The sequence below is a fragment of the Lissotriton vulgaris genome, chromosome 3_1 (assembly GCF_964263255.1).
Source record: "Lissotriton vulgaris chromosome 3_1, aLisVul1.2, whole genome shotgun sequence".
NCBI lineage: Eukaryota > Metazoa > Chordata > Amphibia > Caudata > Salamandridae > Lissotriton > Lissotriton vulgaris.
The window spans coordinates 1,368,913,284-1,368,941,190 of NC_141689.1; the positions used below are offsets into that span (position 1 = coordinate 1,368,913,284).

Genomic DNA, 27,907 nt, shown 5'->3' on the forward strand with positions numbered 1-27,907 from the left:
CGAGTGACGCCGGCTTAGAGTACGTTGTCGTAGTCAAGTCTGCTGGTGATGAGTGTGCGGATGACTGTCTTTCTGGATTCTGTGGGGAGACATCTGAAAGTCTTTCGAAGCAGGCGTAGCTTATGGAAACAGGATGAGGATACTGGATTGATTTGGTGGTTCATTGAGAGCGAGGAGTAAAGTATGATGCAGTGGTTGTGTGCACTTTCAATAGGGGCGGAAGGGGTTTCTAGTGCGGTGGGCCACCAGGAGCCATCCCAGGCTGAGGGGGGTGGGTTCCAGGATGAGTACTTCGGTCTTGGCCGAGATGACCTTGAGGGTGCTGTCTTTCATCCAGTTAGCAACGACCTTCATTCTGTTGTGACAGTTGATTCTGGCAGCTGTGGGTTCATTGGTGAGGGAGAAAATCAGCTGGGTGTCGTCGGGGTAGAAGATCATGTTGAGTCTGTCGCTTCTGACGATGGCTGCAAGGAGGGCCATGTAGATGTTGAAGAGGTTTGGGCTCAGGGAGGAGCACCAGGGTACTCCACAGCTTATCTCTGTAGGCTGAATGAGGAACGGGGGTAGTCTGACTCGCTGGTTTCGGCCGGTCAGGCAGGAGCGGATCCAGTCCAAAGCCTTGTTGCGAATGCCAGCGTTGTGAAGTCTTGCGATTATGGTGTGGTGAGAGACGGTGCCCAAAAGTGGCTGAGAGGTCCAGTAGGATGAGGGCTGTGGTTTCGCCCCGGTCGGGGAGTCTTCTGATTATTACTGAAGCTCGTGACAATCTTTGTTATATAAAACCCAAATCGACAATCATTGACAATGCTTGTTTACATTTCTGTAAAGCAGCTCATAGATGTGCATAGTGAAATGCTGCATGTCTTGGAAGTCAAAATATTATTTTTTTAATCATTTTTTTCCAGGATAGTATGCCGTTTTTTTTCAAATACCTCATTAAACAACATACTTAATCACTACAGGAGTTAACCAGTGTAGCTAGTAAATCACTTATCATTGCCTTGAGCATCACCATTTAAGCACTTTTGATAGTCGGGTGTGGACAGTTGTGTTCATTCCCTTTACTTTACAGCATCAGGAGATTTCTGTGAAGTTGGCCTTCTACAAAAACTGGAAGACCATTTTCCACAGGTTATGCATACTTGGAAAGGACCACAACCCACTCACACTTTGCAGCCCTACATCACAACGCATTAGTTACAGTATGGCATAATGCGGGCCTTAGCAAGGCTAACTTTATCAAGCACATGCAAGATTTGTTTGATAGTCATCACTTACTTACACGAAAAATACTACTACTATCCGTAGGAATTTGTGTGTGACCTTTGTTTAAACTTGTGCAACTGTGTAAACGGTTCCTACAGAAATCTCTCAGAAACCCTTTTGTGTCGTGTTTGCATAATATAAAATTGTCAAAAATAAAAAAATAAATTCTACTCCAAGGACCAGATCCCAAATTATTTTCTGGCAAGTGGGTTTACTTGTTTTGGGCAGTAAAGAGTGTATTATGATGTTCAAACACAGTACATTGATGTATTATGGAAAGTAAGTTTCAGAGATTTTAGATTGTAAGTTTACTGAGATTTTGCCCATAACAAATTCATAAATACAATATGATTAAACGAATATGAAACATCTACATATAATTAAAAAAGATTACAAATTCCAGTCAAAGTTTGATAAGAATTAAAAATCGTGTGATTCCTAAAACAACATCGAAAAAGTGCATGTAATACAGAAGTGTGATTACCTCATATATTAACTGAATCTGATATTATACAAAAAGTGGTTTAAAAACTTTGTACTGGTGAGTATAAAAAGATGAAAATAAAAAAAATGATATATAGAACATTGCATTTTTAAAAAGCATTTGCACACACCATTGTTTTCCCAAATGGTTTTATACCGTTCAGGTCTTGAGAAGTTCGGATTACAACCAAGCTACATTTTGAGTACTTGTGTACAGGTTTGGGATCTCTTACATAAGGCATTTAAGAAAAAATATAATTGTCCCCTAAAGTAATAATTGTAAATGTAACAGGGGGTTTCTTGTGTAGCTATTCTCAGAGTCCTATACATAAACACCAAGCCCCGAGGAAGACCTTCTGAAAATCCTCTTGGTCCCCCACACGAAGGTCGAAACGCGTCGGCACCCCCCACACAGAGGCCAAGGGATCCCCCACGTTGAAGAGCTGAAAACATCAGAATGACTGGCATATAGGCTGTATTTAGACAGCTTGTACATTTTAGATTTTTTTCACAGACCTTCCCTGACCTCTTCACTAATGACCTTTAAATCAGTTTGTATAGAGGCTTTAGCATTCCTAGAGGCCCCATACCACACGATTGCAGTAGGACTGCACAGTTGATTATGAATAAGATGATAGAGGTCAATGTTTTATATGCTTTGCTTTCGTAATACTGTATACAGATTTATTTTGTACGCAGTTTTGCGTTTTGTGTAAAGAAAACCCATCACTAAGATTGTATAACTTTGTCACCTCTGAGAAAACAGAAACAAGAGTGAAAGACAAGTAAAATAATGACACTGTCAAATGCATACGGTGAGTTTTGGTGTTTATAAAGAGCTGGGCTCTAAAATGTGGTACTGTCAATTCAAATGTTGTAAATTAAATAAGTGAAGAAAATATTCTGTAGCTGTAAATAGTTGGTAGAATCCATGGTACAAGAGGCATCTGTTCCTTGTTGAGTATTACTGATTCCAGCCTCTTGTTCCCTTACTGAACCAACCCCCGTCACTTGACTGCCCATACTGGACTAAAGGCAGGATTTTATATTTATAAACTTTTATGAGCGGAGCAAGTCATAACCTCGCTGCCATAAATATGAGTGAATTTTAACGAGGATCCATGAGTCTTGCGTTCACTGTCTTCATATGGTGAGCTCATTTCGAATTTTTATAAAACATAATGCTTAAATATACGAACTTACGTCATCGCTTGACCATTTAAAGTCTGTTATTTTTTCCAAAACTCATAATTCTTGTTCTTTCTAAATCTATTTTCAGAACGTTTTCTCTGCAAGGTATTAATAATGCATATAGTTTCCTTGGAAGGCCAATAGCCATATATTCAAGAAGAGTCAGATCCTCCACGTAAATGATGCACGGAATATGTTTGAAACCCCTTTCTAGTAGGAAAAAAGCCTGGGTTTTTAAAGCAGCAGGCAGATCTGGCATATTAGACTGAAAAGCGAATGCCAGAAGACCCCTCCTGATGAAGAGCATTTATTGTTTCCGTTCTGTTTAATAAATGCTCTGTATTATCCAACTTCTGTGCCTAATGTGCTGTGTGCAAGGCCTGTATAGAAAATCAAATATCAGGGAGGGGGGGGGGGGGAGTATTACAGGCTCTCAGTAGCAAAGACTGTGCGGGAGTCAGTAAAAGAGCAGCACAACCTCAGATTCACGTCCAATAATTTTTTTAGTAGTTGTCCAAAGTACAAAAGAGTGATCGATGGTAAAGTGAGCCACCTGAAACGAGGCTGACTTTATCAAGCATAAGCAAGGATATTTAGCTAATAGTCATCACTTATATGCATAGAAAATACTATCACTTTCTGTAGGAATTTGTGTGTGAGTGGATTCGTGACCTTAGCCACGCATACCCCTTTACCTTTCATGTTCACCACGAAATTACGTGATAAAGGCATGTGTGGTAAAGAAATGTGTGGTTAAGACATTGTAAATTGATACTTGTATAGCAACTACTCACCTGCAAGGGTCTCAAGGCGCTTGTACGAATACCGCTGTGGAACCCATCCTGGCTTTTCCTGTGAGGCGTCCACTCCTGGGCACCCCCAAGGTGGAGGCCAGGCATCCCTAGAGTTGTGGGGGCCGTTGTGGAGATTAAGCAAGCTATTACCCAGAGTTGCACTCCATGATTGGAATAGGCACCGAGGCGAGAATTATCAGGTCCGTGGAATTTGGAGCCCAAGACCCGCTGAGGCGTGGAATTGAACCCTGGTCCCGGGCTAGAAATCTGCAACAGGGTCTGCTGCTCTAATCATAGAGCCACACTTCTCCATTGCACACCTTTGCTGTTTAGGCTACATGGTAGAGGCACGCTGGTCCCGGGCTAGACCTCTGCAACAGGGTCTGCCGCTCTAATCATTGAGCCACACTTCTCCACTCCACACCTTCGCTGTTTAGGCTACATGGTAGAGGCACGCGTGGTTTATCCAGTCGTGTCTCTATCATACACATCACTGGGTTGAATCACATGGATTCTCCATTCCTTGTTGCAGACTGTAGGTATCGCCAGATAAGTAATATTTTTTTTAAAACCGGAGGTGGAAGATTTTAGGCAGAAGTAGATAGAATTGTATTTGCCGAATGAATATTCTGCATTGGAGTGTGGAATATGTTAGCAGGAACACAGTAACAAAAAATAGACCAAATAGCAACATTTTAAACAAAAAAAAATATGATCCTGCACCCTAAATAGTGAGAAGTTGCATGCGGTTCCACTAACCGAAAGCAAACAATGTTAACAGTGGTTCCATTCTTGAGGTATGTACACTATGGTTCATGTGGATTCATGGTCCCTATGGGCCTCTTTGGTATCTCCCAGATGCTCAAGGAACCTATGTGCTTTTGTGTCAATCTGGAGGTGTTTTGGGGGGGTCGGTCTGATGGGAATCTAGAGGTTAGGTTTCTGGTGGTATCGTGAAGTGCAGGGACTTGAACGATATTTCTAATCTACAATGATTCAAGGACACCACCACCGACAGCTGTTCATACCTTGGGTTCTGAATTCCTCTTTAGGGACAATATAACTGGAGTGCATTAGTCTTTTTGTGTCACGATATCGTCTCTCTACAGTGAAAGCCAACAAATTAACATATGCCTGTAATGTATTGAAAGTGGCTGCTTCGCTGATTTCACTTTTTTTAATTCCTTCTTGACACTAGTGAGTTTCCTTCTGTCTGCAGAAAAAGAGAGGTCTGCCGATATGCCAACTTTTCTTAGATCCAACACAAGACAGAAAATGAAGACCCTGAACAATGAAATCGAAATTCTGAAGCAAGAGTTGGAGATTAAGCAGCTGAGACGTCATCTGAAAACATCTGGAACACGTGAGGTACACCAGCAGATCTCATATTCTACACTCCCTCCTGTGGTAAGCTTCTGGTTTTATGGGACCTTTGAAGAGCTATGGCGGTTGATTATCTTATTATACCACATGTTATACAAGCTTATGTACTTCTTATATTCCATTTTTAAAAGTAACATATTGCCCTCTTCAGAAAGAAATAATGGGAAAGAATAAATGTGAAATTCCATGTTTAATTAACAGCACTCTCACAATTTTTGTTTGAGGCTGAAGCTATCTAATGGGACTTTTGGGTGGCTCATCATCTTGTGCAAGTTCACTGGCAAAAAGGTTGATTTCTGGCAGGAATAACAGGCCTCTTTCTCAGAGCACTCACTGCTGAGATATGTGTGTGATCTGCGGGTTGCAACTCTGAGTCCTAACAGAAGTGATACCTCTGTTTATCCTTCCAAAGTTGAGAAAATGAGAATATTTTTCATTATATGATTGATAAAAACCTCACATTACAGAGGGTATTAATTTCAGAAATAAAAAAACAAAATAGATTGTAAAAAATGCAGGAGCATATTCCAGCATCTTTTTACATATGACGTCAAATATTAAAAACAATCATAATAATTTCTAGAGCACTGAGAATTCAGCAAAATGTGCACATGCAGCTTACAGATAATTGGCAAATGGACTAAGGGCTTGCAAAGAACAAATGTTAAAACAAAAGGCCACTCCTTCTCTGCAGGGTCTAATAACTTAAGATATATTTGTCACAACCTATTTAGGGTAGATTATGAGAAGTCCTGTCTCTTGCATCCGCAGCTCTTCTCCAGTGCCCATGAAAGCCATCCTTTATACTGCGACCAGTATGATATCCGGACCCAGAACAAATAATCATATTATCTGTGTCTCGAAGAACTTTCTTTGGCTACCTCTCAGGGCCAGAATAAAACTCAAGTTTGTATTGCATTACTTTTAAAAATCATACAAAACTAAAACTCAGAATACCTCTCAGCGTCTCTCAAAATCTGTGATGACACAAAAGAATCTTAGAAGCAGGAAGAAGTGTAGGCTGGAAATCAAGAACTTCAGATCCTTCAAAGCCTCTACATAACCTTTCTCAGGCGCAGCCCCATCCATATGGAACACTCTACTGCATCTTGGATGCCCAATAGTCATCCTCTAGTTCTGACAAACTAAATATTCACCTCTTTGAAAGTTATCGAAAGAAGAAATTAAGATCCAGAGATCCTGAGACTGGACATATATCCCAATTACTTTATGGAGGAAAGGTTTGCTCAAGGCTCTGGACCTCCCCAGCCTTTAAAGAAGCAAAAGTGATAAAACGTTTGTGAGCATGTGTTCCTCCTTTTCCAAATGTTTCAATTTGCTCCCATCAATGGGTAGTCTATACTTAATTCCATAAGATACAGCAAGACCAATTAGATTGAGTGAACAAGATGTCTTTTATTGATAAATTTCCACTGAGTTTTCTCCATTTTCACTCATTTATTTATGTTTTAGAATCAGAAAGACAGAACAGCCGACACGTGTTTCACCCTGTGGGGCAAGTAAAGCCAGGGCTTTCTCAAGGCTATTTTCATTCTTTCAAGGTAGCATGAATATCGCAATTGGTTTTTTCATTTTCACATAATATGGCAAACATCATCAGCAGTGGAACAAGTTTTAGAGGCAGTCGTCAACATCCTACATGTCACCGGATAAAAGCTCACCCCCATGTTGTTCTGATGTACAGAGCCAACAAACTCCCAGTTGAGTTGCATATTATAAAAATGTACAATAAATACATGTATATGCTATCTTTCCCTAAATACTGTGTGATACTCATATATAATATGCAACATACTCTCACATACAGCATAGCATAGTATACTAGTATCTCACAGGGAGTCATTGATTTCCACCTATCCTTCTGTGACCTTATTGTCAAAGTATAAATCTTAACTTAATGATACTGTACATAGTCACCCAGGATATAGTATTAGTACTGTGGTGAGCATGCCTGTCAATACAATAACTTACTGTTTCTTCATTGATCATCCTGTATAGTCTTACTCAAGTGAAATAACCTTCATCTGTGTTGCTTCTAATGCATCACATGTTGTGTAAGACATTTCATTTTCCTGAGCTCTCTGTAGATCAAGAACCTTATGCCACTGATGAAAATTCTGCTTAGAGATTAGATGCTGCCCAGCCTGTTGCATAAGGATGTTCTTCAACAAGGCTTTTAAAGTTCCTGCATTAGCCACCCATATCCTGCAATTGGCCATTGCACAATAGGATTTAACAAAAAACTTTATTTCCTTCTCTCACTGGTTAGAACCTTCAAATTAATATTTGTTAATATTTGTTCAAGTGTATATTTGATCACCCACACAGAGAAATATCACCCATTACTAAAGAAATAGTGTTATGAACTTGTTAAATTGGATGCATTGGCAGTTCCACCTCTTCAAACAATTTGGTGCTGGTTATTTATTTTGAATGCACTTTCAAAGTTTTCTCATATACTAATACACTCTTTCAATCATGTTATAATTTACTTCTGATTATGATACACCTTTTTCACCAAAGTATGGACAGAACTGAACACCCTAGGTATTATTTTATAATAATCTATTTTTAAATCCTTATAGCCTTGAAACTGTCCCAAGCATGGACAAGGCACATGTTGGCTGTTCAGATTTAACTATAAGAATGCATCAACAGCGGGGGGCGTGGCCAACAGCATGGAGCAGTAGGACGTGCTTCGGCTCGGCTCCCGGTGTACTGCGTGAATCCGACAACTTAATCCTGCCAAATCTTCCAAACTAACCCAAAACTGAAGTCTGGGCTAGCTCCGACACTTCTGCTGCCGAAATTCCGAACATTTTGAGCGATTACAGGCGGTAATCGGCCAAAGGGGGGAAATACGCCAGAGCGAGATCACTTCCCTAAGATGGCGACCGGGAAAACTTCTTCTGCCCTAGTCTGACTCCACCCCGACCTCGGGGCCTGCTGCCTGCGGTGCTCCTTCGCCCTCGGGACCATAGGGGGGGTCCGGCCGGCAGCGGAGAGATCTGGCACCCTCCGCCCCCCCTACCCCGGGTGAGCAGCTATCTGAGGGGTGGCGGCGGCCGGCGGTTGCGGCGGCCTAGAGAAACGTCCGACGGGGCCTGCCGCCAGGCGAGGGGCCGGCGGCGGCGACATGTGGACTGCGGGGGAGCCGCAGCGGAGCGGGTTTAGGAGACCTCCGACCCAAGAGAGGCCGAGAGGAGGTGCAGTCCAGGAGATCCAGAGGTGGGCCCCCCGAGACCAGTGCCTGGCCTGCCCGTACTGCTGCACCCGGCCCCGGAGAGGCGCGCTGCTTTACGGGAGGGCCCCGCCTGGGACAGGGATCGGCCGGTGCAAGGGACCCAGCTGACGAACGGCCGCCGGACCTCGTGGCAATCGCACCGGCTGGTGAGTGAGAGACTGCCCTCCCCTCACCCCCCCCCCCCCAACCCCCCACCCCACCCCCGCCGGACCGAGTGAAGAGCTGGCTAGGGCCCCCACCGGAGAAGAACTGCTGGCCATATACAAGTGATTGGGAGGGCCGCGCTGCTGAGGAGGAGGCCCCCGTCACTCGAAGTGCTCCTGACCGTCGCCCCTGGGGGGTTTGGCCTGCAAAACTGCCCGCCGCACGGGGGTCTCGAACAGGAAAATCTGCGCCATTACTAGAGGGGCTCGAACGGCGGGAAACGCATGACTGTGCATGAAGTGCCCCTCTGAGCCTGGAGACCCACCTATATTTTGCTGGGGATCACTCTCCCCGGACCTGTTGAATTGAACCTCCAGAGGGTCACTCACCACCATTAACTGTTGAAGAGGGAGCCCATTGCCCACAGAAGGCCCAGACTGGTGGGGCGGACGTACTATCGGTGCAACGGAGAACAGTGGCTGATCGCACAGGCCGCGCCTTGTCCCCGCCGCTCGGCCTACATCTCGCCCGCAGACCTATCGGGCTAAAGTTGGTTGAGGCGAACTCCCTCCCCCCCTCCCCGGCTCGTCTGGCAACCCCAAGCGACTTTGGCCACGACCAAGAAACGAAATGGGGTAGAGGGAATCGGTGGCGAGACCGGCTAGACAAGAAACCATGGAGAGCTACGCCACGACGCGGGCGCAAAAGGAGACGACCCAGGTGCTGCCGGGAACACGCACTGACACGGCCATGCTTCTGGAGGCGATCCGGGCCTCCAGGACAGATATACAAGACTCTAGAGCGGCGCTGGAGACTAAAATAGGTGAGGTGGGCTCTGAAGTCCTATTATTGCGCCAAGACTTCCGAAATTTAACTGAGAGGGTGACGACGGCGGAGACCAGAATTGGTGAAGCGGAGGACTCTATCACCACCCTCCGTAAGGATATGGCGGAGCTACAGGCATCACACAGACAGACGCTGTGGAGGGTGGACGAAGCCGAAAACAGGACGAGGCGCAACAACCTTCGCTTCGTGGGCTTTAGGAAGGGCATTGAAAAGACTGATGTAGCGGCCTTCTTGCATAACTGGCTAAGATCGACGTTCCCGCAGGCCCATTTTTCGAATTGTTTCGTCATTGAAAGGGCGCATAGGGCCTTGCTGATGAAACCGCCGGAGGGGGCACGACCCCGGCCGATCATTGCGCGCTTCCTTAACTATGCGGACAGGGACCTCATCCTCCGGGAAGCCAGAAAAAAAGGGGAACTTAGACTGGAGAACACAACTATCATGATCTTCCCAGACTATAGCCAGGACGTCCAGAAACAGAGGCGGTCCTACGACTCGGTTAAAGCAAAACTGCGAGATCTGCATATATCGTACATGTTGCTCTTCCCAGCAAAATTGAAAGTATTGTTCAAAGGCAAGTCCCACTTCTTCAATCAACCAGAGGAATCCTGGCAGTGGCTAGAGGAGCGCCCCCGCTCCGAGAGGCCGAGGAGGCAGGTCGCAGAATCCGAACAGAAATGGCGGCGGACAACTTCCGGAGGGGTTCGCCCAAGACACAAAGGTCCCAAATCCCGAGAATGAGACGAGGCTCACACCCGTCACCTTATCCGGAGCACCACGCGACGCTTCAGGGAGGACGAGGCCGGGATGCGCCCACAAATGAACTGCCGGAGAAGGGGTCCAGGTTCGGCTGTCTGGCCCACCACACTGGCGCGGAGATGGAAAACATGGGAAGTGAACTTCTGTTGGATGTGGAAGAATCAACAGACCACTCGCTACACCGACTGGCCGAGGCAATCCGAGAGATGGAACAGGGGGCAACTGGCATAACGGACGAACATGACACCGAAACACAAGACTCCCACTCCTGAGGAAGTTTGGAACTGATATCCGAGACAGCAGCACACCGCTGCTGGGGACACGCAAGTTACAAGCACTTTTCTTTTTGTATTGACTCACATCATTGTTAGTGAGTTTCGTTGGCGACCCCACCGCCCTGCAGGGCACGGGTCCCCCTGACCACAGGATACGGGGCAGTCACCACACGATCAACCCTACAGGGGCTCTCGTTAGAGCCCTGGAGGTAGTTTAGTTGGGGATTTCATTGAGAGGGCGACTGACCTTTACCACCTGAAAGTCCTATTGGTCAATGGTTGCACGGATGGGATGGACGGGGGGGGGGAAGGTGGGGAGGGCGAGGGTGGGGAGGGGGATGTTGGAACAGCTTTGTTGGGGGGACTCTGGTTGGGGGGGAGGGGGGAACAGTTGGTTGAATGCAGTCATGTGCCTTGGTGCTCCATGTTACACTCTCACACCGGAAACCATCCACACAACTCTGGTCATACCCCAGAATGGCAAATGCGGTAACTGCTTCATCCACAGACAGTGGAAGGATTAGTGTCCTAACCTGGAATGTGAACGGACTCGGAAACAAAATAAAGAGGGGTTTGGTCAACTCATACCTGAAAAGACTAGACCCAGATGTTGCTTTCCTACAGGAAACCCATCTCAAGAGACATAATTGCCCTTTTATAGCCAGGGGATGCCATAAAGTGCTGGCACATGCGGGCTACACCACTGATTCGAGAGGGGTAGCAATCCTTATAAAAAACACCACCCCGTTCAGTATAACACGCACCTGGGTCGACCCGTTGGGGACTTGTGTCGGGGTTCAGGCGCACATACACTCTCATATCAGTCTACGCACCGCCAAAGTTACAGGCAAACACACTTAGTACACTGACCAACATACTCCTTGACACGGCCGACACCATTCAGGTAGTAGGAGGGGACTTTAACGACGTAATGGAAATGGAGAGGGACCGGTCGGGGACACCGGCTGCGAGAGGGAATCGGACCCCCCTTGCCCAGTTGATGACGACCATAGGTCTCACGGATGTCTGGAGATGGTTACATTCAAGACACAACGCATATTCCTTCTACTCAGCTGCCCACAGGGCATTCGACAGATTGGACTACATATTCATGTCCAGACAGCACTTGACGGTAGACACAACAGCGGAATACCAGGCGAGAGGAATCTCTGACCATTCACCACTGTTAGTGAGATTGGGTCACATTCAGGGTACGGGTATGGCCTCTTGGCACCTTGCCGCCTGGGACCTCCAAAAAGCACCGATACTGAGAGGAGTGAGAGCGGATGTCAAGGTCTATATAGCCGAAAACGAAGGGTCCGTTGATTCAGGAGTGACCCTATGGGAAGCCCTGAAGCCTGTGATGTGCGACAGGATACAAAATAGGTTGGGAGAGGAAAGAAGGAAACTGCAGGGGGAAGTAGCAGAAATAGAACGAGCAATCTTGGACCTAGAGAAAGACTATCTGAGTTTGAGGGATATCGGAAATCTTCGGAGACTGGTTGACAAGCAGAAACTGTTTAGAGAACTGGTAACGGAGGAGGCTAAGACTCAGCACCTGGCAACCCTCCACCGCCTCTATGATTTAGGTGATAAATCGGGCAAGCTCCTGGCGTGGCTCAGTAGAAAGGAACGGGCGGATAGATGGGTAGACCGGGTTAGAGACTCGGAAGGGGCCCTTGTTAGCATGGATACACACATTGCCGATGCTTTTGCTCTGCATTACGAGAACTTCCATACTGCAAGAGACCTAGGGACCTGCGAGGAGGCCCTACATTATATGGAACGGGTTGACCTCCCATTGTTGGACCCTGAGGCCCTCACGACACTAGAGTCTGACTTCACTATAGATGACATTTCTGAGGCCATTGCTAGATTAAGACCGGGGAGGGCTCCGGGACCGAATGACTTTCCGGCGGAATTCTTCAAGTGCACGGCCGACCTTCTGGCTCCCCACTTGAGGAACCTCTTCTCCGGGGCTTCTTGGGAAGGGAGGCTCCCACCGGACCTCTCCTTGGCGACGTGCGTCCTATCGCCCCATTTCCCTCCTGAACACGGAGGCAAAACTCCTCGCAACCATCTTGGCACTACGACTCCGGTCGGTGATTCCAAACCTCATGCACCTAGACCCAACTGGCTTTCTGCCGGACAGGGCCACCAAGCTGAACCTCCGACGCACTCACAAATGGCTGCAGGAGGTGCGGGACAGAGAGACGCCACACTGGTTTCTCTCCCTGGACGCTGAAAAAGCCTTCGACACAGTCCACTGGCCGTTCTGAGAGGGAGTCATGCATAAATTCGGCTTTGGTCCAAAATTTCGGACTTGGGTCCAGCTCCTCTATACTGTACCCCGAGCTAGGGTGAGGGTAAATGGTAAACTGTCCAGTGAATTTCAGATCCAGAGGGGGACCCGACAGGGATGCCCTCTGTCCCCCCTCCTCTTCACGCTAACCATTGAGATACTGGCGGCCAGGATTCGACAAAACCCACAGATTATTGGATTCAGCAAAACGGATACTGACCCCACACAAGAGAAGCTATCCCTCTATGCGGATGATGTCCTTGTGTATATTACCCACCCGGAGACCACTGTGCCTGAGCTTTTCATGGAATTGGAACGATATGGGGAACACTCCGGATACAAAATAAATTGTCATAAATCGGTCTTGTACGACCCACGGGGCAGGGAAACCTGGACAACATTGCCAAGGCAACTAATTACGACTACAGAAGGCTTTCAGTACCTCGGGATTTACATCACCCTTGACAGAAAACTCTCCCTGCAGAAAAACATGGAAAGGATCGTTCTGAATTTTGTAGCGGACATGGACCGCTGGAGACAGTTGCCGCTTACGCTATTAGGCCGAGCGGCGATGTATAAGATGATCATCCTCCCCAAATACTTATACGCCCTACAGGATGAATACTACCCGCTACCGGAAACACTGCTACCTAGAATGCATTCGTATCTCAGGGCTTTCCTTTGGCTGGGTAAACAACCTACAATAGCACTAAATACCCTACAGAGACACCAGTACAGCGGAGGAATCTCATTACCTAATCTGGAGGCCTATTATTGGGCGGAACACATGACCCCGATAAATGAATGGCTACATACCCAGGCAAACCACCCCACATATGCCCTAGAACGACACAAACTGTCTCCACACAATATACTGTACTATCTATACGGGGGGGCTGGGAGGGGACAACTTCTTCCTGTGACTCTTATTACATTGCTTGCTTGGAACAAGGCCACAAAACGTACTGGCTGGGAGAAGAAGCCCACCCGGCAGACGCCTCTATGGTACTGCAAATGGCTGACCAAACTTTATAAACTCAAGGGATTTAAGCGGTGGGATGACATTGGAATCTCCACCATTGGAGATGTGGTAGCCAGGGGGGAACTAAAGACCTTCCTGACGCTAAAATCGGAGTTTGGGCTTCAGCACACACAGATATACAAATACATACAGTTGCGCAATGCTTGGCGGACTCAAAACATACACTTACCTGAGCTCCCAGAATATGCACCACTAGAGGGTCGACTCCTACAGGAACAGGTCCAGGGGAAGGCGGTCTCACTCACCTATAAAACCTTAACCAATAATATGCTGGGGGATCTGGCGACACTTAGACGCACGTGGGAGGACGAAGTGGGAGAACTGGATGACCTAGACTGGGACATAGTATTGATGCACCCCAGGGAGGTGGCGATCAAGTCCAGGCTACGTCTCATCCAATACAATATATTACACAGGACATACTATGACAGGGTGAGACTCCAGAGAATGGGGAAGTGGAAGACACCACATGCCTACGCTGCCATAGCGACAAAGGAGACTTTTACCACATACTGTGGGCATGTGACGTGATTCAAAACTACTGGAACCACATATTTGGGGAGTTGAGAGAAATATTGGAGGTCCCACTTGTCCAGGAGCCCAAGCTGGCCCTTCTGGGAATGACTAACGTCATAGACCTTCCCCGCCCTCTCCTAACCTTCCTGGTTCTTGCCCTGGTGGTGGCCAAAAGGGATATAGCAAGGTACTGGGGGTCGCCGACCCCCCCCGGAACTGGAGGAATGGAGATGAGGCTTGGATCTCTATATGGCTGCTGAAAGAGTGACCTACAAATCTAGAGGGTGCCCTGGAAAGTTCCGTAAGGTCTGGGCCAGGTGGCGTTGTTATCACGGATTGGATGGGGGGCTGGGAGAACGATGAGCTCAGCACTAGGATGCAACACTGCTTAAAAGTCCTACATATGGCTTGGATGGATACTCTAAGAAGCCTTTGTATATCGATTTTACGAACTCTGGACTAATAGGATATGTAAAGTATCAGCAAAGTTGGAATGTGGAGGGGTGGGGGAGGGTGTAGGGGGATGAGTACAAAGAATTACATGACTGTACTGTTGAGTTATAACCAAAATGCAAATACAAATGTTTTTAAAAAAAGAATGTATCAACAGCTATTTTTAATGTTACAATATTCTGTTTGTTGGCTGCTGGAAAAATAATAAAATTACTTTCTCCTTGAACATAATTTACAAATAAAGTGACATGCTTCCATTAATTAAGATTGATTAATTAAGATTGATGATTGATTTGTCAGCCGTCTTAGGTGACACCACAGGGAGCGAAGTGTGATATCATGAATAAACAGTGATATTACATTACTACTTACTCTATATTACTTGTTGTGGATGTGCGACAATTGTACCACTGCTACCTTTATAATAATTTACTCCCTAGTTTTACCCTGAACCAAGTTCCTTGATACACCAACTGAATTGCTAACAAAAGTCATGTTGGGATATCCCCAGGGCTTTAAGTGAAATGAAAAAACTGGGGGGTCTCTCAAAGGGGCGGGGTCAATGTAATTAAGGCTGTGGCATAAAAACACATAAGCTGAAAATCTGTGCTTAGCATAGTGTGCCGCCCGACTTGCATTTTGCTGTTTCTATCATTGCATTCAGATATATGATTCAACAAGTAACATCATACCTACAAGGCAGGACTATTGGCTTTGTCAATTGTTGTTATTTGCATAACACAAATAAGCAGCAACTATGGCTTGTTGTATATAATATTGAAAAGCACCCACTTAAAGCCCTGGTGACACCAAGACAATGTTGCTGCTCCTGAGTTTCAAAAAAAGAAGGGAAATCCAGAGATAAAATGATTCTTTTTAAAGGATTTCCCTTCTCCTACGATGCTCACCTGACATGACGTCATGCCGTAACTTCTCCACTAGTGAGAAGTGAGCAGTGTGAGCAGAGCACATTGATGTGCCTGCTGTCACTGCAGTGCAGGAAAAATGGACTGCCTGTGCCAGGGCACCAAACAGAGCCCAATAGGGACCCGTTTCGAGGCCCCCTAAAAAAACTGCCGATGCTCAGATCCGGTGAGACTCGGCCCACTTAAAGCCCTGGATATCCCAAGATATAAGCTTCTGCCATGGGCTTGACTGAGCCATCATTGTTGCCATTTAAAAACGAAAGCAGACAAACTTTTTCCTTTAATGGTGAGGATAGAGCTGTAGATCACGACTGATAAGGTTATAAGGATGTTGGTTATGGTACAGAATGACCGAAAACAAATCTGATAAAATGGTAACAGTACTTCATCAGTGTCTCAGATCTCTAGTTCACTCACCAGGATTTTGGTGTAAACCTTAGCATCCATCTCCAAACTGGCACTCAGTCTATAGTTTCCTAGGTGAGCTGGACCACCCTTTTTGAACAGAGGAGGTAAAATAGAGCCAGTTCACAATAACTAGTTTCACCGTTGGCACAGAACAGTGGAGACAGCCGCCAGGCCAAAATTGCATGTCAATCCATGGGCGGCTCCTCCGCAAAGGTGGAGTAGGGTGGGGCAGGGCAGGGGCATGGGAGGGTGTAGTAGGAGGAGTGCTATGTGCACTCTCTAAGTGCTCTTGTGTGTTTGGCCCACTTCTCAGGCCGACCAAAACACACATGCGCACTTAGGTTTGTCCAGCCTGTCTGCATTGAGCAGCCTGGCTGTAGAGACCCTACAGACTTCCTGGTCTGGGCAGGGTGTCATTCTAGCCTGCTCAGACCAATGTAAGTTCTAGCATACCCTCTATCTTCAACTGGTACAGTGACTACTGCAAGGATCGTCCTTAACAGGGTCAAGACCTCTTGGACAAAACGTTTTACTGTAGTGGACGGTAATAAAGATGATTGAATGAATACCTCAACTGTAAGCATGTTGTTTATATGCATCGCAACATATTTAGCCCATGCATGTGGACAACCTTACCTTGACAAAGAGAACCAGTAGAAATGTGTACAGCAAGTGTTATACTCCAGCTTTTCTGAGAACAATTAACCAAACATTTGTAATCACTTTGTTTACTTAATTATTTTGTTGACAATATGTTTGAGGGAAAATGTCAAATTGTAGTTTGTACACATTGTTAAGTCAAAATGAGAGAATCAATTATCAATTCTTTTGATGTAACGTTGCAAACCAATAAAGAAATATTTTTAAAAATGCATGTAGTAGAAGTATGTAGAAGCTCCATTGTATGAGCAAGGAACTTTGAGCGCACTGTATCACTAAGGTCTGCACCCAACTTTACCTACTCAAGATAGCCATCCTCCAAAGATTTACTACTGGTTCCGGATCTCTGTTCAGTTCCTCACAGCTCACTGTTCCAAGCTTGCTGCCTCATGGACCATGCCCATGCCTCCAGCCACATGGGACTCCGCAGGCTTGGAAAATCTCTGCTGTATGTCTGCTGTATCCTACTTTGCCCCTAGGCCAGTACCCGGCTAGTTGGATTTGGGTTAGTCTTAGCCTTGGTCATGGAAACGACTCCAGCACAGGTCCCGAGCACAGAGCACCTTGGTGCTTAGCACAGATACAGTGCATTTTTCTTGTTTGCATCAGGTGCACCTTTTAAAATGTGTGCCAGGTGTGGCGCTGCCTCTGCCTCGTTCTTCATATGGCGTGGAGTTGTCCACAGGTTGCGACATATTGGGTTAGTATATTCTTAACAAATCATGAGATTATAGGCACACCAGATGTCCCAGACCCAATTCAGGGACTACTTGGTTACGTAAAAGAAACACTGGTCGGGAAGAGTAAGCAACATGCGATGCTGCTTCTATTCGCTAAAAGATGTGTAGCAATACATTGGGGGAGAAGAGGTACACCCAGCATTAAAGAATGGCTATGTGATGTTACATTCAGGCATACACAACTAACCATGTTTCTAGAATTGATGCCATCAGCGTCAAGACCTAAAGATACATGGGAACCATTTGTGTCATGGGCTCGAGAGCAACAAGGGGAGAGGGAGGTGGGACAGGAGACAGCAGTGACTACGCAGACAGACATGATAAAATCCGAAGAACACAGTAGTCATGGTGATGAGGATACGTACATGAGGGTAAGTTGGACAAAAGCAGCGTACTTGTTGGCAGGGTTAGGGTGAGACAGGTGGGGTGTGGTTGACCTCAAGCTGTGGTGGTTTATGTATATTGTGGTACCACATTGTATCAATCCCTCAGGCCTTTTTCTGTATTGACGACATGTCATCTATTTACAGTATATGGGGACAAAGGTGTGTACATATATATTATCAACTGTTATGATGGACATAGCTGGATGTACAACAACAGAAGTATTGATTAGCAACTGGCATAAATAAAATACTTATTTTTTTTAAATGTGCACCAGGTGCAAACAAGGAAAATGCACTATATTAGAATAAACGTGCTTCCCCCAGGGCAGGCGCAAGCTTGTACTGCCTTTAGGACAGAGCAGTCATGTAATAAAAAACAGAGCAGCTGCTTTGAAGCCGCTCTGTGTTTCACAGTGCAGGTGGGAGACCCTCTGCACTTTGGAAGGGGAAGGATTAGAGATCCCCTTTCAGGATGTCCTGCAAGAGCTTTCTGCCAGGGAGGGGTCCACTTTTTAGGTGGCCCACTGTCAGTGCAACTCCTGACAACTTCTTTGCCTCTGCGCCCACATCTATAATACAGAGAAAACACAAGGAGATGATGGATGGATCGCTGAAACTTTTCAGACACCCACCCCCAGTCAGAGATCTGGGTTGAATCCATCATCGTTCTTTAGCTCACTTCGTCACCCCAGCTCAGAGACAGCTATGTGCTAATCAGTGTTGACCCTGTGCCTCATGGAAGCAGTTCAGTCCGAACTGCCAAGCCATGTCTTCATGGAGCGGAAACAAGCATCCTGGGACCAGTTTCGGGCTAACAGGACTCATCAGCCAGGCTAGCTTGAATCCAATGGCAAAGTGAGCAAGGGACCTACGTCTGGACATACCCTGCCAACTTAGGGCAAACAAAGCAAGCACAAGGAAATGATGGGCGGAGCGCTGAAACTTTTAAGCCTCTCATCCCCAGTCACGGATCTGGAGTGAATCCATCATCGTTCTTTAGCTCATTTCGCCACCCCAGTTCAGACACAGTTATATGCAAATCAGTCTTCACCCTGTGCCTCATGGGAACAGTCCAGCCTGAACTGCCAAGCCATGTCTTTCCTAGACTGGAAACAAGCATCCTGGGACCGGCTTCGAGCAAATAAGCTCTCATCAGCCAGGCCAGCTTGAATCCAGTGGCAAAGTGAGCAAGGAACCCACGTCTGGGCATACCCTCCCAACTTTGGCAAACAAAGCAAATACAAGGAGATGATCGACGGAGCACTGAAACTTTTCAGACACTCACCACCAGTCACAGATCTGGGTTGAATCCATCATCCTGTTTCTCATGGTAACAGTCCAGCCCGAACTGCCAATCCATGTCTTGACTGGATAGGAAACAAGCATCCTGGAACCGGTTTCGCGCTAAAAGCCCTCATCAGCCAGGCTGCACCCGTGCATCTATAATAAGAGGTAAAAGGATTCCCTAGTTTGCATGGAGCCACACCCCCATGCAAATGACAGAACACCCTCTGAAGATAGAGCTGACGATTTATGTGTGCCAGCACTATCAGTATTACAAAAGGGGATGCACAAGTGTCTGCGGCCCCTTTTGTAATACCAAAGTGCATCAGAGGTGCTCAAAGCAGGTGAAAATGCCTGTTGTACACCTGGGGCACTTCCATAATATAGACCTTGGTATTCCAGAATTTAGCATCCCTGGACTGACCTCTGAGTTGTAGAACCTTGAGGTAATATGAATTTTCATGATCAATTGTGTCCCCTATCGTAGACCCCAACGGCTCCATGTACGTGCTTCAAGTACATGTATGTTCCCTCCACTTCCAGCTATGAAGACGCAAATACATTTGCATCCAACGTTAACATGTCCTCTTTCAGATCCACCATGAATGGGTCGGATATTCGGTTCCTAAGTGTGCCTTGCCAACGTCTTTACAAGGTGCACTTTTCATGTTTTACTCGCTCTGGTGAGTTAGGCCCTGATTCCTGCCATCGAGCCCTTTCTGCCTTCTGTTTCTGAAACCTACAGTCTGCTGCTTCCTGACCTCTGCCTTACTCCCTGTGCGGCGAGCGGTGCCTGGCTCGGCCTGCTTGCCTGCCAAGACTGTATTCAGCCTTCAAGTTATCTGCTCCGCTCCTCGAAAATACATTCCTGTCTAGTAGTTTAGGAAAACATTCTTCCCAGCTGCAGAGCAAAGGGCCCGGCCTCACTGTCTCCATGCAAGTAATTCATAGCTCCTGTTACCATGGTAGGCCCATGGCCCCTCGCATCTCATGTAGACACGTAGTCGCATATGCACGCACTAGCAGTCAGTATAGAATAGCCTCTGCCCGAGAGACCTTTCCTTCTAGATAGTACAGTTCCTCAAACACAAGATATTAGATATGATTTGGGATTAGGTTGTTCTGACACCCCAGACTTCTGTCTCCTCATGTAGGGCTAAATGTCAAGTCCCCTTCACCCTCCAGTTCCACGTCAATTACACGTCATGCTGCTGCGCGCGCATCTCTGCCACATATTTCTGCTGACACTGCAGGATTCATCTATGGATCCACCCACCTGTGATACGTTTCAAGTGACGTTGTCTAACACACACCTCCGTGTACGCCCTCATGCACGCCTTCTGTTACGTACATGTGTTCTTATCTCGTTTCTCTCAGCTGTTACGCCTTCTGCATCTATCTCTACTGTAATGCATTGACTATATATATGATGTTCTGTTATTAAAGCATTGTACATGTCCATGTCCATTTTCCTTCCTGAACCCTTGTGGTGATGGATCATGATACCTGGTTTGAACCAATTCCTTTTTAAGGAATAAAACCCTTCCAAAACTCAGATACCCCGGATTCTGCCTCTTATTTGTGACTGAGTTATTCTTATTGAACTTTACCGCATAAATTAAGTATAGGTAATTTAAATTTACCACATAATTGGCGCCCGAACAGGGCCCCTCCCCCACCTTACGCGCCGGCGGTGCGTTGCAGGCCCGGTCCCCTGCCACAGCCGGACGGACAACTACGCGTACCCGCAGGATTTCCTGTATCTCCCTCAGGCCAACGGAGGTGACTGAGGCTGCGATCGACACCCAGACGAGGCGGTGAGGAGTGCGGAGGATCCCGACCAGAGCCTAGCTGAGAGAGCAGAGTCCGAGGTGTTCAGAGGCCCACCAGTTCCGAAGTTCCGAAGTACCTACGTCACGAGTCGAGTCGAGTCCAGTCCGGTCCAGTCCAGTATCGAGTTTCCGAGGCCTTCCGTTCCGTGCTTCCCGGTGAGTACCGTTGCTGGGGACGCATCTAGACGAGTGCATTAATTTGTGCCCGGTCAAGACGGGTTTGGGTAAGCAGACCCGGTCTGCACTGTTTAGCGGTGTATCTGTACTGTTTAGCAGTATATCGAGTATGCAGGTAGCTAGTTTTATTCTAGTTATTGTTGTTCGTTTTTCAAAATGTTTAAATGTGTTTTAATGTCGTGGTATGAGTGATTGTTCGATCTACATTATTGTGTTTATTGTGTTAGTTGTGCCCAAGTCCGAGTAAGTATCAAGTACCAAGTAGCACGGCTGAAACATGCCGCTGTTCTCCAAACTAAGACAGATAGGAACTAGAAAAGGGATACTTGAGGAAGCTGTTCCCATTCCACCCAGGGACACTCCAGGGTATTTTATGTACCACAAACACGGCCTAGATGCTGTATTATATCTCGATTTATGGGTGGATTAGACCAAAGATTTAGCAGAGAATCAGAGATGGCCCGCTACTGGGACATGGGATGCCGATTGCATCATGAGAGTAGAAGAAGCATTATGGAAAAAGAAAGCCAGACAGTCACAGAAAGATGCCATTGAACTATGGCGTAAAGAATCACACAGACGGACAGAGAAAGCACTCAGAAAAGCAGAGAAAAGTAGAGAGGATTCAGACAAAGCCCGAGAAAACGTATTAGTTGAAGAGGGGATATGAGTAAAAGCAGAACAAGTAGACCGACAACGAAACACTCTTATGAATGGTATGTATCCTCTTCTGGCCGAGGGTTTACCTAAGGCCACTCCGGAAATACCGAAGGATCTGCCCCCTCCATTGCTCCCGACTAAATTACGTCACAAGACCGCAGAAGACATATTCCTTTCTTCCTATTTAGACGACGTAGCTCCCGCATATACAAATCCACGTGTCCCTGCACCACCCGCTGACGGCACCCCACCCCGAGATAATCTACACCCACTTCCGCAACAACAAACTCCTCCTCCCGTTCCACATCCTGCGCCTATTCTCCCAGCCCTTCCTGCACCTATTATTCCTGGCATAAACCCACTAAATCCTTTTGGACCTGGCACTTCGGGAGGTGCGGCAGGAGGTTTTCAAACTCCGCCACAAACACATCGATTGACTTATAGGGATTTAGCACAACAACGTACACCTCAAACAGCGAGTTACGACATACTTAAAGAGCCTCTTACAGACTGTAGATATGATCCAGTACCCGGTAAAGACGACAGAATGATGCTAGCATCAGTACGTCTACGACGAGTTGCAAACTATTTAATGTTACTACCAGGAATGATTGATCATCTAGACAGAATATATCATTTTGTCCAAACGGGGGAAGGTCCTGAAAGTATTGGCGAGGCCATGGCATACCAGAAAGTTGACACTCAAGGTATGATATTACGTTTCTTCATAAACTGCTTGATAAGAGACCAAGATAGGCCTGGTGTAGACAAGGAAGAAATGATTGCACTTAACAAATGGGGTCAGAATATAGCAGACGGAAAACATGATAAACAGGGTTGTATAGACAACATGTACCGAAGGATCCGAAAAGCAGTATTAAAAATACACGAAAGAAGACAGCCTGAAAGAGAAATAGATACAGACAAAAATGAATCCTCGGAGGAGGAGGAACAACCAGAAACGACAACAGGAGCATTGCAATTACCAGCTAGAGAAACAATAGCATATGTAGGTAAGGGAAGACCTTTTAATAATACAATACGTCCGGTACGCCCAGAAAGTAAGAGACTTTTTCAAGCTGCCATGTCAAACCCGAAGACCCCTGAACATCTATTTCAGGTTACCGATAAAATACTTCAAGAACGAATGGGGTACCATGTATGAACAAGAATTAGCCAGGTCAGCAGTACAATGGGCTGACAGTTCTGATAAATATAGTGATGATGGCTTAGCGCAGACCTTTTTGAACCTTTCCCCTGATGAACAGAAATTAGCTGGAATATACATGATTCAGCATCTCATTACGTTGTTTAAAGGCCAACATTCTGATCCAGGTCCCCTACCTGATATTTTAATGGAGCTACTCTCGAATAGATGGAGAGGTCTAGGTACCGACTTAATTAAAGTAATTCTAGAACATCGACACAGGTATAGTGTTTTTCTGAATACACAGTTTGTCCCAGCTCCACCCGTAGAAAGAAAAATGTATTACATAGACAGACAGAATCCCTTGCGAGAAGTGCATCCAGTTAGGAATGATGATAATACCTTTAGACGTGTGTTTGTGTACACGCCCATAACTAAAATGGAACTGTTAGAAATGAAGAAACTAGTGCCTAGTCATGACAAAGACCCAGCAGGTTTCCACCGTGAAATAAAAGACATGTTACTCATGGGTGATTATACCTATCCTGACATTATGAAAATACTGAAAGTATTACTGCCTGCCGGTATTTATGAGAAACTGAAAGAAAAAGAATGGGAGGTGGGAGAGAAAAAGATTGATTGGGCTGCATTAGAAAACGAAGAAAATACTCGAACCCCAGGCCTAGGGCTTGGGGACCAAACTAAAGCGTTACCAGGATTGCTAGTACAAGTATTGCCACGTTTGTTAGCAACAAAAAAGGAGGACTGGGATGCAATCTCAGCCTGTAAACAGAAACCCGATGAAGACACTAGTGATTTTTATTCCCGATTTGAGAAATGTTTTGTTATTAATAGTGGCCTGAAACCAAGTAGTGAGTCATATCCACACCTTTTTGTATCCAAATTGGTCGAAAATTCTCTGCCCAAGTTAAGAATCGTGTTCTGAAAGTCGAGAGCACATGGCAAGCAAACACGCCTTCACAAATGTTACAAATGTTACAGTACCACCAGAACAGAATTAGAGAAGAACATGATCACGAACAAAGACGCATGAAAGACACGAAAATGAAAATGTTAGTTGCTCAGTCAGTTCCAGCTGACGGTCAGAAAAAGGGCATGACACAGTCCAATAATTCAGCAGCTCCTGTTAAAGGGATATGCAACTATTGTAAACAGCCAGGTCACTATATAAACGATTGTGCAGTTCTGAAACACAATATAGCTACAGGTAAAACTAAAGAAAGACCGCGTCCTCCTAGACAGGACCAGGTCCAACAACAAGTACCACAGAATATCCAGCCTATGCAAGCTTCACAACAGACAGTACAGACCGTAGCGGTACCACAGCCACAGCCCATTGCCGCAACACAACATGCAACACAACAGATGTACCAGTATGCACAAACAGATTATCCCGATTATCAGCGATACACATGAAATAGCCTGGAGAGGGAAGTTGGCTTGCCTCTTATCGAGGTTCCTGTAGATCAAGAGGGTCCTTACGTACATAGCCAAGTGTTAGGAAAAGATAGAAAGTTTTTGATTGATACAGGGGCAAGCAGAACAATGATAAGTCATGACGAGGTTCCAGGGGCACCCCTCTCAGGCTCCCAGAATGTTTCCCTTGGATTTTCAGGCAAACCTATTGTAAATGAAGTATCGAAACCAGTACCTCTTTTAGTTGGTCCGTTGTCTCGCACTACAGATTTGTTATTAACGAAATCATGTCCAGAAAACTTATTAGGTATCAAGACACTGAAAGCTCTAGGAGCTGTTATTTCCTGTTCTCCGGAAGGAGTAAGATTGTTTTTACGTGACTTCAAGGGTCACTATGTGTTGAGAGATATTGATCCCAGATTACAGAATGTTCCTGCGCATTTATGGGCACAAGGCCCCACTGATGTAGGTTGTATGCACATTACACCATATCGAGTCACACTCAGACCAGGAGTAGTCTTACCACGAATCCGACAATACAAGTTACCTCTAGATGCTGTAGCGGCTTTACTGAAAATCATTGACGAGCTCATTGCACAAGGAGTGGTTGTAGAAACCGACTCGAATCTATGTAACTCCCCCATCATTCCAATTCTTAAACGTACTGATCCAAATGCACCCCCAGTTTATCGATTAGTTATCGATTTGCGCGAATTGAATAAATGCATCGTACCACAATATCCTGTGGTCCCCAATATCTCATCTCTATTGACTGCCATTGATTCCGAAGCAACGTTCTTTACTGTAATTGATCTGAAGAACGCCTTCTTTAGTGTCCCAATTGATTCGGAAAGCCAATACCTTTTCGGATTCTGTTTAAATGGTCGAAGCTTCAAATTTGCACGCGCACCTCAAGGATTCACAGAAAGCCCCAGCATCTATAGCCAAGCACTGAAAAGACAACTAGACAGTATACACATGCCTGACAACACTGCCCTGTTACAGTACGTCGATGATCTACTGATCACCGCCCGCAGCGAACCTGAATGTGAGCAAGCGTCACTGATGGTTTTGCATTTCCTGGCTGACAAGGGACACAAGGTGTCCCCTTCGAAGCTGCAATTCTGTGTTCAGCAAGTGGTTTACCTTGGGCACTTGCTGTCCAAAGGGGGGAGACAGCTAACACCTGACCGCATCCAGTTAATTGTAAACATGTCACAGCCCAAGACACAAAAAGAGGTACGAGCCTTTATAGGCCTCACTTCTTACTGTAGACAATGGATCCCTCAGTATGCATTCCTAGCGAAACCACTCATACAGTTGACAACCCAGGAGGCAGCGACATCGACTGCCCTCCCTTGGACTCAGGAACACACACAAGCTTTTGACGACTTAAAGAAAGCCTTATGTCAAGCACCAGTTTTAGCGACACCATGTTACAGCAAGCCTTTTACACTTTTTGTCACAGAACGTGAAGGTACCGCATTGTCAGTACTCACTCAAGATCAAGCAGGTTCACACAAACCGTGTGCCTATTTTTCTAGTACATTGGATCCAGTAGCCCAGGCTCTGCCTGCGTGCTTGAAATCAGTAGCAGCAACAGCTCTAGCAATCAGACAAAGTGATTCCATAGTGTTAGGACATCAATTGACAGTACAAGTTCCACACTCCGTGGAAGTTCTTTTAAACCGAACACAAACCCAGCACTTGACTATAGCACGACTGACAGGTTATGAATTGACATTGTTTCAGCCACACATAGAAATCAGACGTTGCAACACATTGAACCCTGCTACACTTTTGCCATTAAGTGAGACAGACCCATTGGCACATGACTGTATTGAAGTCATTACCATTACGACGAAACCCAGACAAGACTTGACAGATACCGCATTACCAGATCCAGACCTGACACTTTATGTGGATGGTTCATGCATGAGAACAAGTACAGGAGAATTAGTGGCCGCCTACGCAGTCACGACCGAAACTGAAGTCATAGAAACAAATTGTATAGACACCCTGTCAGCTCAAGCAGCAGAGCTCATCGCTCTGACTCAAGCCTGTATTCAAGTGAAGAACAAGAGAGTTAACATATACACAGATTCACGTTATGCATTCGGAGTCGTACACAACTTCGGTGTCCTGTGGCGAGAGAGAGGTTTCTTGACCTCTCACGGAGCCAAAATTCAGCACGGTCCTCTCATTCAAACTCTGTTAGATGCAATGCATCTGCCTACAGCAATATCCATCATGAAGTGCAAGGCACATACGAAAGTCACAGATACAATTTCCCAGGGTAACGACCTGGCAGACCGAACAGCCAAGCATACAGCTCAGACTCAGACTCACGCAACTGATCTGACAAAGACAATAGTCCAGACACCGACACATTGCATGACAGTTAAGGATCCCGCCCTAGATGTTATTGACATACAGACACATGCTACACCAGACGAAATCAAGAAATGGATTGAACTAGGAGGGGTCCAGACAGAACAGGGATGGATGACGAAGGGAAAATCTACATGGTTTCTCCCTGACTCTATGGTCCAAGTAATCATTAACACAGTACACAGTCCTGCACATTTAGGAGAAAAAGCCATGTTAGACAGTATTCAAAACCTCTGGTTCAATAAACATTTACGAGCAGCAGCCAAACAGAAAGTGCGTACTTGCATGATCTGTTGTCAGTTCAATCCAGGTAAAAGCATTCCCGTAGAACAAGGTGGATTTCACCCTCCCGATCACCCTTTTGAAGTCCTCCAGATGGATTATATCCAGATGGAACGTTGTCGAGGATTCAAATATGTCCTCGTAGTTGTATGTGCACTCTCCCGTTGGACAGAAGCATATCCAGTCCCAGATTACACTGCTCCGACCACTGCCAAGCAGCTGGTTCGTGAATTCTTCCCCAGATATGGTTTGCCCCGCATCGTATACTCCGATAACGGTCAGCCCTTCTCGTCCGAGCTTATGAAGCAGGTATCTCTCCTGCTCGGCTATCAATGGAAGTTCCATTGTGTCCGACATCCCGAGGCAGCAGGCCTCGTGGAACGCCATAATCAGACTCTGAAAATTCGCCTTGCCAAGATCTGTAGAGAGAAAGGGGTCGACTGGATAGTAGCTTTGCCAGTCGCACTCTTTTACATGAGAATGGTCGCACACTCCAGAACAGGGCTATCCCCGTATGAGGTGGTCTTTGGTAGGCCACCGAATATGTGGGGGACGCCTCTGCCTCGCAAAATCACTGATGTTGACTGTAATATGCTGACAGATTACCTTGCTTCTTTGATGTCTGCACTACAATCATGTCGTTCACAGGTTGCTGCAGCCTTTCCCGACAACCCCGAGGTGAAACCGCATGAAGTTGTTCCGGGGGACCTTGTTTTTATAAGGAACTTCGACAGGAGAAGTCCGCTGGAGCCCCGCTGGCAAGCACCGACACTAGTACTTCTAACCACCAGGACAGCGATAAAGGTGGAGGGCCGCAAGGGTTGGCTCCACTCGAGTCATATCAAAAAATACCATGGA

General features: G+C 46.1%; 1 protein-coding gene across 1 annotated transcript in view; it reads left to right on the forward strand.

Moving 5' to 3' along the window:
- Positions 1-27,907, forward strand: part of LOC147727913 (coiled-coil domain-containing protein 17-like) — a 751,707-nt gene that overhangs the window by 577,722 nt on the left and 146,078 nt on the right. The window contains exon 8 of the mRNA XM_086961839.1: positions 4,954-5,141. Within this exon, the coding sequence (XP_086817965.1) occupies positions 4,954-5,141 (188 nt within the window). The remainder of the gene's footprint in view (positions 1-4,953; positions 5,142-27,907) is intronic.